At 34.5% G+C, this 13,313-nt stretch overlaps 1 protein-coding gene and 1 pseudogene across 1 annotated transcript; both read left to right on the top strand.

The window, feature by feature from the left end:
• The first annotated feature begins 5,897 nt into the window (after positions 1-5,897).
• LOC134747787 (uncharacterized) lies at positions 5,898-6,717 on the top strand (annotated as a pseudogene).
• Positions 6,718-8,856: 2,139 nt separating this feature from the next.
• LOC134755668 (odorant receptor Or2-like) lies at positions 8,857-12,877 on the top strand. The gene is made up of 5 exons (XM_063692209.1): positions 8,857-9,792; positions 10,095-10,194; positions 10,733-10,837; positions 12,064-12,219; positions 12,800-12,877. Exons 1-5 carry the CDS (start codon positions 8,987-8,989, stop codon positions 12,851-12,853), a joined length of 1,221 nt encoding a protein of 406 aa, XP_063548279.1. The 5' UTR covers positions 8,857-8,986; the 3' UTR covers positions 12,854-12,877.
• The last annotated feature ends 436 nt before the right edge of the window (positions 12,878-13,313 follow it).

Genomic DNA, 13,313 nt, shown 5'->3' with positions numbered 1-13,313 from the left:
AAACTTAAAAAATCAACGACCACTTAACAGTTAAAAGCGCAATTTTGTGATTTTACCGCCGTTTTTAGCCGTGGCTCTACATTTTATTTTATTAGTCTTATTCAGTCCGATTTTAGCCAAGTTCTATTTAATGGTAATTAGAGTAAATAATAATACGTATGAGTGCGTGGTGTGTATCGTATACGTATGCGTATGTGTTTTAATTTCAATACTTCAATTGACGTTTTCCAGTGAAAATAAACTATTTACAATGAAAATTATACAATAGGAACGGTGTGTTTGGTTATTTATTGTATTAGTGTAGGTACTTCTTCCACGTTGGCACTTGTTTTATGTTTTTGTCTTACTGCGGGACAATGAACAAGGCCATTGGCAATATCTCGTGTAAGTAATTAGAAAATAACTCCTTTTGCGGAATGTGCTAAATTCCTTTGTTAGAATTCCTCAGTCTGGTAACATTCTTCTTTCGTGTTTATTAGCGTCAAAGGTTGTTTATAGGTTTATTAGATATTTATTTAACCTTACATTTTAAATAAAATACATAACTTAAGAAACAGAGCTCTGTTAAGTACAGTCGCCATCAGATATATCTGAGCGGTCAAGGCTCTCACAAATATCTGAACAGTCCTCTATTGTCAAGGCGTTAGGGTGCGTGTTCAGATATTGTGAACACCTCGGGCGCTCCGATATATCTGATGGTGACTGTACCTACCTACATTTTATCAACCAAGCAATAATAATCTAAAGTAAATGGCTGAAAAAGTAGGTTGTTCCGCTGGAGCGAGGGGATGTTTAGTTAGTAGGGTCCAAAGAGTATTCAGGGTTAGCTGGGAATAAGATATAACCAAAAAAACCGGCCAAGTGCGAGTCGGACTCGCGCACGAAGGGTTCCGTACCATTACGCAAAAAACGGCAAAAAAATCACGTTTGCTGTATGGGAGCCCTAATTAAATATTTATTTTATTCTGTTTTAAGTATTTGTTGTTATAGCGGCAACATAAATACATCATCTGTGAAAATTTCAACTGTCTAGCTATGACGGTTCATGAAATACAGCCTAGTGACAGACGTACAGACAGACAGATAGCGGAGTCTTAGTAATAGGGTCCCGTTTTTAACCTTTGGGTAACCCTAAGAAGAGGTCAATTGGTGGATTCGTCAATAATTTTGTTTCACATCGATTGATCCACACCAGGGTTCTGGACATATACTGCATCTAAGGTGGAATTGGGTCAGGCATAGGTATTCCATAAATAGGCACTGTTATTTTTAAAAATCGGTATGTTGTGTTTTACGGTAATATGTAAGTATTCGTTTTTTCCCTATGTGATGTTTATATACATTTATTGTATCCAACAACTATTACAACTAATAGCAATTATAAAATTGAATTAGTATCACTTATAAACCAAACACACTGGTGTTTATGAAATTGTTTGTTCAGCAAAAGTGGCTAAAGAACGATTAATTATATTACAACACGGGGCACTTGAAGTGATTCCTTTTAATGAATTATTAATATGTCCCTACGTAAGTATTGTTATTAAAAAAGTTAAAGAAATGTTGCTAGATCCAATCTGCTCTCTGCCTTTTAATCCTTAAAACCTGTGAAACATACCTACTTTTAAAGAGAAGGTTTTCAAATTTACTTTAAATAGCACAGATTTTTGAGCCGGTGCGGTCATTGCGTCGCGCCTACTTCTCTTAATTAAATCGTGTGGGACAGCGGCACTGTATGTCAACACCAGCCTTCCGTTTCACTTGTTGTGTTTATGACTTTGACTTTGTCCAGATTATTTAATCGGTTTCCGTTGTCCGGCCAACTTTGTTTCAGTTACTTACTGGTATGAATGTATTAAGTATTATTGACTGCACAGTTCAGAAAAATACTTATTGTTAGGTCGTAAATTCTATTTTGGCATATATCCAAATTTACCCCTTATGTACATTTAAAAACTTTTTATGTACCCGGGAACGTTAGGTAAACCTATTGTAAGCAGGTAGAAAAATGCCCAAACCTTTTTCCAGTTTACAGACTGATGCGCAGCGAGCTATATTATTTACAAAATCACGCCCTCACAAGTTAATAACAGAATGATAATAGTATCAGGAAAGTCGAAGCCGTTCCATTATCTCTTAACAAAGTTTTAACAGGCAATTTGCCGAACCCATGTCAAGTTCGCAAAATCACCAATAAAGGCACCTTTGACTGGCTTATCTCGCCCTTGCGAGGCAAACAAATGATAATTTACCTACTTAAATTAAATAAATTGCATTGCATAGGTAATTCGGGAAAACATACCAAGCACTGGTTAACTATTCATCCTTATTGTATCGTAACACGAAAACGAATTTACTCACTTAGCATGTATTGGTCTGCAACTCTACATGTATGAGTATCTAGTTAATTACCAAAAAGCCAGGAATGAGGCCTGATAAAAAAATGCTTTTACAGACAGACAAAGTCCATACACACATTAAAACACAGATTAAAATGACGTGATGAATATGGTTCTCTAAACCATTGTCGAAAAATATTTTGCCGAATGTCATTTCCCAACCAATTTTTCACATAAGTCCATTTCGCCGAATGATTAAGTAGCAACAGCATAATAATTCATATTATTTCCCAACCTAACGGTTAACAACTGTATGTTTGGACTAAAACAAATAAGTTTTTGGCAAAAATTTAATTTTTGCTACAAGCTTTTATCGCTGACTGTACTTTTCTTTCCACAGGCAACTAATACTCATCAAGACAATTCTAAAAACCCCAAACACAATTAGTTTGCGTTGTTTTATCACGAGTTTCTATGGCCACCTCCTGTCTTCATCATCAGATCACCTCGATGGTACCATAATATTGCATTGTCATCTGACTTATGTATGCAAATTTTTAGCTTAATTGGAAGTCGGGATTTAATCCGTACATACATAGGTACATAGGTTGCATGTTAAATAAAACCTTGTAAAAGACACTTCTCAAAACGCACTGTTTGGTCGCAGTTCACCTAACACGCTCCTGCTCGCTTCGCTCGTCGCCGCACCTATCCTGACTCTGTCAAATGACTAGACGTTATCGTATTAAAAATATTCAGCCAAATGTATGATTTGGCGAAAGAAATGTATTCCAAATCCAAATAATTCTACCAAGTAAAACGTTCTCATAATGAAAGTTTGCCGAATGTTGGTTGCCAAACTAAATCATCTGCTAAAAGTTGGTTGGCAAGTGAAATTCGGACAATAAAACTTCGGCGAAAAGGTAGAACACCCCAGGATATTGTTGTTATTGCTATTGTTCCTCCTCGTCCTCCTCTTCCGTGAATCGTATTCATCATGGCTGAAGGTCGTTACCTCCACCAATTGATTTTAGCTAAAACTCAAGACATATCCGGATCGGATTGCAAGAAACATTTACCTTTCTATTCAAATATAAATAATTTATTCGTTAGCACAAACACAAAAATAGAAAATTATACAAAACAGAGAAACATAAAAAAGAAAAAGTGCCACGAAATGGTCTCACCTCAGCCTGTTGCTGGCGACTTCCAGCGGTGATCTTCCGGTGAGACCATCCGGTGAAACAATCACGACAGGTAACAAGAAAAACAACAAAATTAATATAGGGGTAAATAGAATAGGGGTTAGGGGAACACCGCTGTCACTATTCGAGAGTTACCTTACTAATAGGAAACAGAGGGTGAAACTTGGAGATATCGTCAGTGGGCTCGAAGACGTCGCCTATATGGTGTCCCACAGGGTAGTGTGTTAGGACCTACGTTATTCCTGGTCTACATAAATGATTTATGCAATATGAACATTCCAAATGCAAAACTGTTCTCATATGCCGATGACACTGCAATAATATTTACTGGCAAATCCTGGAATGAGGTTAAGAACTATGCTGAAAATGGTTTGACATACATAGACAGTTGGCTCAAAAGGAACCTACTAACACTGAACACGAAAAAAACAAATTATATATGCTTCAGTATCTCGAAAAATACACAACCCAAAAATGATATGTCGATCAGGATTCATTCATGCCCTACTTCAACCTCGTCTACTTGTGGCTGTCCAACAATAGAAAAGGTTGAACAAACTAAATACTTAGGAGTTCTACTTGATGAACATCTCAACTGGTATTCTCAACTTGACCAAGTCATGGGTAGAATAAGTAGTAAGTAAATATAAGTTAATTAGAGTTAATTAGTTTAGCATAAGTACGTAATATACTTAAAATATAGTTATGTAACCTGAAGGAAGAGCGGCGCCACCCAACACAGGCATTTTGCTTACCGGGTGGCTCCATCACCTTATATTATGAAAGAAGTGTGTCTTACGCAATAAAGAATTTTGAATTTGAATTTGAATATATAACATACAATAACATATAATATATCCCATCAAAAACATTGCATTTAAAAAGATGCAAGTATCGCAACGCAGTTCTTCTACTACAAAATAGTTTTGAGATGTAATGTGAAACCAAGTCGGTTATTTTAGTCAGTGCCAGTTTAGGGGGTGTTACAACCATAACAATATTAGATACCTTTATTTTTTTAATACATACTTATAATGACTTGGCAAAAGGATGGAAAGGATAGTACGGTGATGAAAATCTGTAATTTGTTTCCTTATTCAATAAATTAAAAAAAGTACAGAAATAATTTAAAAATACATATTATAATAAATGGTAGTATTACGTACAGCTGTTATATTGGGCCAAACTCAACTTGGCCGTACATTACGCCTGAGATTATAACTAACGCCATGCGGCAGCTACGCAAATTAAACTAAAATAACAGCTAAGACAGGTCGATTTTATTAGAACAAAAGCAATACTGTATCGATCTAGATTTGACTGCTTACACTAATCGCAAGAGGGCGAGAACAATTTTTTTAGATAAAGATAAAGAGAGATAAAGATAAAGAGGTATAGGTACATGACAAGCAACTTACCTACACGTATACTTAAAATAAAAAGAAGAAACTGAAAAGGTACCTTAAATAGCTGGGCGGCACATAAATTGAGTTTTATGAGGAGTTAATAAACTTGTTAGAAACTTTTCAGTCTGCACAGTCAGACAGTGTATCTTTCAGATTAAGGCTATTCAATATACCTGGACGGCGTTTCGTTATTTCGTTAAGATTAAAATGATTGGGTGATTCTACCTACCTCTGTATAATGTAGTAATAAAATAAAATATGCGTATCACTTTTACTAGATATCTGTGGCGTACGCAATTCAGTTCCTAAAGTCTCTCAATAAAAAAGTAATTCCTACCTTTTCAACTTTCCTTAAACGTTCTCCCTGCCGGACCTTGTATCATGCATTTCTAATGACTCATTAACCTCTCAAACAACTCCCCTTAAGTGCTTTTCGTGTGAAATACAAGGCGGTTAATTTGCAAGGCAGTTAGGGTTTCACACAACACAATTTACTTAACTAGTAAATGCGAGTGAAAATATAGGTACGTTCGAGACCGATTTTCTTAATGGTTATTCGGATCATATATATGACGATTTATCGCATTTTGAAAGTATTAATATCAATATAAGTAGGTACTTGAATAAATTCGGCATTTAGGTACATTGTCATGTGCTTTGTCACTACAAAATATTTTAAAGTTTAATTGATACAGAACCTATGTGTATATCATATTTCTCTTTTCAATCAAACTCATATAAATGATCACGATCAGCCAAATACGCTAGTATTAAACCACAGTTAAGTAGCTTAAGTTCCAGTCAGTCTTATCTATTTTGTGCATTTTAAAATATTCAACATTTCTATTAATATTACACATTCTCATAATAGCCCAAAATGGTATAAAACACAACTTCGCATTTGCATCAAAGTATTCTGTATAGGACAATAGTGATTTCCAAATATAATTTCATTAGCTAAAGGACTCGAGGATCTGAAACAACCTTTATTAGGTCCCAATTTGAAAGGGCTTTATGTTTACGGCCTGTGGCAATGTGGAAGCAAATTTCGCAATAGGTACATGTCACAATGTCATACACTTTTGCGCATTTTTGTTTGTAATTAGTCAACTAATGGAACTTTGGATCATAAGGCATAATTATTTGGAAGCATTACATAACTTATCTTTTATTGACGGCATTGGGAATGGTTTGTATTTTTTAAGCCGTGTCTTACGTTATGTGGACATCCGATTGGAAAAAGTTGGTAGAAGGTATTTTAGCAGAAGAAATCTCTCAATCGGAAAGCTTGAATGATGCGTCAATAGAATTGAAGCAACACTATACAAACTACGTAAGAATTGTGACGTATTTGTATTGGAATATTGTAGTTTCTACTAACATAACTATTATGGTTTCGGCGCCGTTTCTAAAATATGCTACAAGTTCAGAATACTGTGAACAGATAAGTAATGGGACGGAGCCATTGCCGTATTTTTTCTGCTCGTGGTTTCCATTTGATAAAACAACAATGCCCGGCTATTCACTAGCAATCTTCATTCACATACTAATTAATATCTATGGAGGGGGAGTCATTGCGCTTTATGATTCAAAATGCAGTGGCTGTTAAGGTAAAACATCAGAGGCCAACTGGCAATGTTAAGGGAAAAATGCAAACACATCGTTGATGACTGCGATTTGGTTAATCAAGAAATAATATTAGGAAGGATTAAGGAATGTCATAGGCATCATAATTTTGGGTTTCTATTGTTTCCCATAAAGTTTTAAGTCATAACGTATGCGGAGTGAAATCTGGGCAAAGTTTTGAACATGTAAAAAGTGAACAAAAAATTAAACTGAAATTATATCCAACTGCCAGTTTAAAGTCTATATTATCTGTCAATTAATTCGGTAAGTTGCGGGCATTGGATTCTTTCTCTTGAAGTTGTGGTCAATCTAGAAGAACACCATCGCGAAACTGTATGTAATTTCGCCAGTACTATTTCCCTATGGCCGAAAGCGAAGACAGTGGAACATTTTGTGGAAGCAAGTTTACTAAAGTAGTTTAGTTAAGTTTGTAGTGGTAACGATATGTTTATAATATTTTTACATCCTTGTTCTTTAAAAAAACTTACTTAACTTAAAATGATTGACTTGACTTTTGGCAACTTAGGATACATAATTAATTGCCTTTACATATGAGGAAATTTTAACTTTTTAACAAAATATATAACTTAATAAATTCGTCCATATATAAACTTGTATGATTATTGATTTGTATTTAGGAAGAAGCAAAAAGTCTGGTGATTCAATACACTACGGCTCTCTTGTCCTAGCTCTTCTTGTACTGATGAAGTGGTTGTTGAGGTGAGATGTTATTTATGAAGTATAACGTAAGGAAAAACGGAACCCTTATCCCATTTTGTTGTCCGTCCGTTCGTCTGTCTGTCTGCCAAGACCCATAATATGTGGAACGCGTGGAGGTATCGAGTTGAAATTAAAACAATTTACTCAGGTCTACAGTCCATTAAAGCTATGAAAAATCACTTCTAAGTTACCTAACGTAAAAAAAAGATACGGCCGTTTATGCCGCAAAACACGTATATTTTGACACTTTATAGGGAATTAAAATTCATAGGGGACTTCCCGTTGACCTAGAACTATGAGATTTGTCAAGCAATTTCGTCTTACACTAAAATAATAAAAAATAAGTTAAATTTGTACGGAACCCTCCGGTATTTTATATCCGCTTTTCTGTATATCCATTAAATTAAAAAAATTGTACATAATTTGATGATCGTTTTTTATTACATATATTTTATATCTGACACTTAGACTTACATCTCTAAAGAATTTTAGTATCTGTCTGTTTGTATATTTTTTATTATATAGTTTTTTTTGTTTTATTCGACATTTAGACAGAATACATCTCTAATAAAGTATCTAATATCTCATTGATTCCATATTTGTAAATTGTATTTCGTATATTTTGGTTATTTTTATCTTGTAATAATTTGACATCTAAAAGTGCCCGTTTGCTAATTAAATGTTTGATGATTATAATTTTTGTATGAAAGTGCAACATTATTTAGCACTTTCCAGAGGTACTGACGACATCAATAAAGGGGACTAGTAGACTTTTTGGTTCGGATTAGATCTCGTCAAACACATCATTGTCTCATCAGTCTTTTTGTACTGAATATGCTTGTGCCGCACAGTGCCGCACACTGGTGGAATCTCGCCTTAACAATTTCCTTCTAACGTTATACTGTAATGTCACTAATATGTCACTATTTAACACATACATTAAATCTAACAATATAAAAACTCAGATACATAATAATTCAATGACACCAATATGTTTCTCCATTCTCCGTCGTAAATTACGACTCGTAATTACAATAGTCAAGTGAAAGAGCGATCATCGCAATATAAAAAGTCCTCCGTCTAGGCTTTGTTGCTCAAAATGCTCAAAGTATTAAAGAGGTTCAAAACCTTTTTTTACCTGCAAGATCAAAACATTTCTTTCTTTAAATTTACAATTTCCGTTTCTTTTACAAAATATAATGGGTCTGGGCAAAATGCTTATTAATTTTACAAAATAGGATGAACGATGAACTGTATACGCGATCAGTTCTAAGTGGGCCTAAAAGTGATGGTCTCTTTTAATAAGCTATACTGCAGGCGCAGACTCACGGCCCTTTAAAATGACATGTATTGTGTCCGTTCCTCTACGTTAAGTAAATGATATTACAGTAAATGGTACATTTTGTTGTGTGTAAAAAATTTCGCTACATAACGTACGTACTTTTTTTGTCAATGTTGGCGTTAATTTTTTTTCAAATTGTTTAATAATAAACCGAGGAAAGTTTATTTTAAATCCGGGTAAAGTTTCATGATGCAGAAATAACATACACTTTATTTAGAAGCAAAGTCGTATGATTTTTGAAGTGTTAAGAAATTGCAAAGTTAATTAGATGAATACGAATTATTTCTATTCCCTAAGTAAATTGAAGCCAATCCGAAAAAAACGTTCAACTACATCACACGACGAGACATGAGGGAAATGTTGAAAAAATATGTGGCCAGATTGGAAGACCCAAATCATCCGTTGCTCGGGCCCACGCTTCGGGGTCTTCAGAGCTGTGGCATGTGGCAACCAAACAGTGGCCTGAGTCGTATCATTTACAATTTGATTCATCTTGCCGCTACACTAATTTTAGTGAGCCTATACGTCGAACTTTGGTTTATCAGGGCAGACCTGGAATTAGCCTTGAAGAATCTTTCTTTCACAATGATCACCACGGTTGGCGTCGTGAAAGCAGGCACATTTGTTGCTTGGCAGACATATTGGCGAGATGTTATTCAGTTTGTGTCAACACTGGAAAGAAGCCAACTACAGAAAAAAGAGAAGACGACTAGCACAATCATTGAAGATTATACGAAGTACTCCAGGAACGTAACTTGTTTTTTTTGGGGTCTCATTGCATCTACGTTCTTGACGGTGATATTGGCACCTTTAGTCGATTTTTTTTTATCATTTTCGGAGCAACGCGAACTAATGTTGAATGGAACTATTCCTTTCCCGGAATTAATGAGCTCTTGGGTACCTTTTGATAAAACAAAGGCATTTGGATATTGTTTTCAGACAGTGGAACAAATTATGATTTGTTTCTACGTAGCTGTGATCAATGCGAATTACGATGCTAACACCGTGGTTTTACTGTCATTTTTCCGTGGACAGTTGGAGCTTTTGTTAGCAAAGAGTAAGAAATTGTTCAGTGAAGATGGTAATCCTGTCAGTTATTCAGAATCGATGGAAAGAATTAAACAATGTCATATGCATCATCTGTCATTGATTAAGTAAGGTTTTGCTTTTCTTAATAATATATTTTTTAATAAGGTATGGATATATCATATAGGTAGATAAAAATATATTTATGAAGGAAAATGTACAAAAAATACCATCCCCTTATCTCCCAAATTAACATTAGAAAAAGTATATTTGTTTTACGTAACATTATCTGTGGGCATTACATTGCAGAACAGAAAGACATCTTTAAAGATGTCCAAAGAGAGGTTAGTGTATCTCTACCGAATGTATAAACGTAATTCACTCTGCTAGTATGCACTAACCTAATATTTTAAACATGTTAAATTTCTAGGTATTCAAAAATCTTAAATTCTCTACTATCGCCTGTGATGTTTTTATACGTCGTAATTTTTTCACTTATGATTTGCGCCATTGCGATTCTCTTGACAACAGTAAGTACCTCAAGGAATTATATTGTGTATTGTGTGGTTAAATTATTTAAACGAATGTTAGAAAAACACTTAACTGGCAAAAAACGTAAATTGTATAGTAAGGAAATAGTATTATTTTTAATAAAATGCATTTGGACGTTCAACGAGCAGGATCTCCGTTATAACAGAGGAGTTGCGGAAGTAAGATAATTTTAATATAGAATAAAAACCGCGGTGTAATTAAATTTTACGAATAGTTTTATATGTTCAATTAATAGTAGGTACCTACCTACCTATTAAGTATCTAGTCAAATTGGAAGCGTAAGGTTTATTGTGTGTTAATATTTCATACAAAAATGTATGTAGGTTTAATTCTCAATAAATATCTACTCAGGGTGAAATAACGTGAATATGAATAACTTAAGAGTTTCTGATTTTTTGTTGGTCGTTTTTCAAACGGTGTGAGTTTATATATGATGGAAAAACAAATATTTAACGCAATAAAACATAAAACGCTTTATAACATAATAAAATTCTCATACCGCCCCGGTGCTTGCAGGAGGGTACTACAACTATGACGCGTATGTGGGTAGCAGAATACCTGGCAGCACTCATCGCGCAACTATTTTTATATTGCTGGCATAGCAACGAAGTGTATTTTATGGTGAGCCTTCATCTATTGTAGGCACTCGCGTAGCTAAAATATTTGCATATACATATCGCGCTTACTTATTATGTTTTATGAGATATTAAGTTGTTGCTTACTTATTTTAATCTTGAATACACAAAATATCGAAAAACATACCATATGTGTTAATTCCCATTTACGTTTTCAATCTTAACTGGTAGATAATCCAAAAGTGACTGTGTTGTATTGTACACAACTAGAAGATGCTTCTTTATTAGTTTGACCATGTAACAATCTATCAAACAAAAAATATAGGTATCATATAAGAATAAAGAAAACCCGCCAAGTGCGAGTCGGATTCGCGCACGAAGGGTTCCGTACCATGACGCAGAAAATGGCAAAAAAATCACGGTTATTGTATGGGAACCACTAAAATATTTGTTGTTATAGCGGCAACAGAAATACATCATCTGTGAAAATTTCAACTGTCTAGCTATCACGGTTTATGAGATACAGCCTGGTGACAGACAGACAGACCGACAGAGAAGTTTTAGTAATAGGGTCCTGTTTTTACCCTTTGGGTACGGAACCCTAAAAAGGGATCAAATCTCTATGTGCGTAACGTAAGACGGATTGAAACAGCGTCTTCAGCATTTTCTGCGAACGCTATAGCCTCTATGACGAATACCACAACTGAGGCAATAATAGTCTCAATTTCCTGAGCATGTTCCATCTTGTAATATCATCTCTAGCAATATCTGAATGAACAGCTATAAGAGTAGTTTATGCAACTGATACGTAATGAGAGGCCTTAAAACATGTGTGATTCTATGAAACGAGCGTTAGAGAGTTTCATAATAGAATCACACGAGTGTGTGTATGTGTGTGTGTGTGTGTTTTAGGCGAACTATTTTAATGATACCAGCATTATTAAAATAGTTCTTTAAAAGGTTTAACACCAGCCAGTAAACAGATCGCACGCTTTTGGAGTTTTAATACTAACTTGGAATCAGTGGATTTTCCCCAAATCAGTGTATCGTATGACAGCAGGGAGTGAAAGTACGAAAAATATACGGATTTTCCATGATATCAGAGGTTGTTGTTTTTAAGCAAATATACTACTACTCAACCTACCTTTTACAATGCTTTTTCTTGCTTATGATTTTGATTTTCTACCATCACTTGAGTTACTGGTACAAGATAAAAAGTCAGAAAATGTATGATATCGGTGTAAGTAGAAATAATCCCGATTTTTTTTCCAGAGCGAAAGCGTAGATAGAGGTATATATGAGAGCGAATGGTGGCGATGTGGGGTCGGCTTGCGTCGCTGCGTCGTGCTGCTGGGCGGGCAGCTGCGGAAGACCATCATATTTGAAGCTGGTCCTTTCACAAATCTCACTATTGCTACTTTTGTTGCGGTATGAGGCTTAATATTTAATTTAGAAAATTGTGTAATAATTTGCAGGGAAGAGAAGTATCACAAACAGCTTTTATGAGATGCATTTTAGCCATAAATGATTGAACATGTATTCTATAGGTAGGCGTGGTTTAAGAAAATTTAGGCAGGGTCATTTAATAATGACTGGAGTAATCTCTGGAGTATTCTTTACGAGCAAGTGTGATAAAAATGTTTAGATTATACCAAAATATACGTAGTTCTTAGGACATTTTTTACAGCGGTTATCTTACAAAATTGGCTGGTTGTAAGTCCCCCTAAATTCGTAACTCTTTATGTTTGAATTTGTAAACTGTAACAACCTGTACTCCTCCGTTATTATAAATTAAGAAATGTGATAAAATATAAACTTAATCATATTTTTCATATTCATGTCGACGACCTGTCTGGCCCAGTGGGTAGTGACCTGCCAGTGAAGCCGATGGTCCCGGGTTCAAATCCTGGTAAGGGCATTTATTCGTGTGATGAGCACGGATATTTGTTCCTGAGTCAAGAGTGTTTTCAATAATTTAATATGCTATAGTGTATTCTATTGATTTCAGATTCTCAAAGGATCATACAGCTACTACACATTGTTGAGTAAAAATAAAGGTTAGATTCATAAAGCACCGTAGACGAAATACAATAGAAGAAATAGAATGAGATACAATACATAGAAAAAATAATAATAGAGAGAAAAATATAAAAGTACTAGAAATAATTTAATATTTTTTTATTTACTTACCTACCTTTAAACACTTGGAAGCTGTTGTAATTATTTTCCAATGTTTTTGTTGAAGGACTTATGTGCAAAAGCACATAATATGTACATACTTTATAAATACATTATATTTATGAAGTAGGTATAGTTATAAAAGATTAAAATGTGTGTCGAAACACAAATTGTAGCCTAATCTAGGAGCAGTGTAATTTATTGCCTTTGAAGTTCACAATAGGTATCATTGTTAATTACAATCGTTTAAATTAGCCTTTATTTTTGAAATGTAATTATTTTTTTTAGTGTACTTTTTCGTTTTAAGAAGATATATTAACATCAGTCAATAAAATTGTAATAAA

Source organism: Cydia strobilella, chromosome 1 (assembly GCF_947568885.1).
Source record: "Cydia strobilella chromosome 1, ilCydStro3.1, whole genome shotgun sequence".
Taxonomy (NCBI): Eukaryota; Metazoa; Arthropoda; class Insecta; order Lepidoptera; family Tortricidae; genus Cydia; species Cydia strobilella.
Note: the sequence above shows the minus strand (reverse complement) of the source record. Positions and strands in the feature narration are given on the sequence as shown.

Bases quoted from the DNA above. Each gene is read 5' to 3' on its own strand.
- LOC134755668 (XM_063692209.1), top strand. From the start codon at position 8,987: ATGAGGGAAATGTTGAAAAAATATGTGGCCAGATTGGAAGACCCAAAT. The intron at 9,793-10,094 runs GTAAGGTTTTGC...TTAAATTTCTAG, and splicing joins CATCATCTGTCATTGATTAA to GTATTCAAAAATCTTAAATT. The intron at 10,195-10,732 runs GTAAGTACCTCA...CGGTGCTTGCAG, and splicing joins TTGCGATTCTCTTGACAACA to GAGGGTACTACAACTATGAC.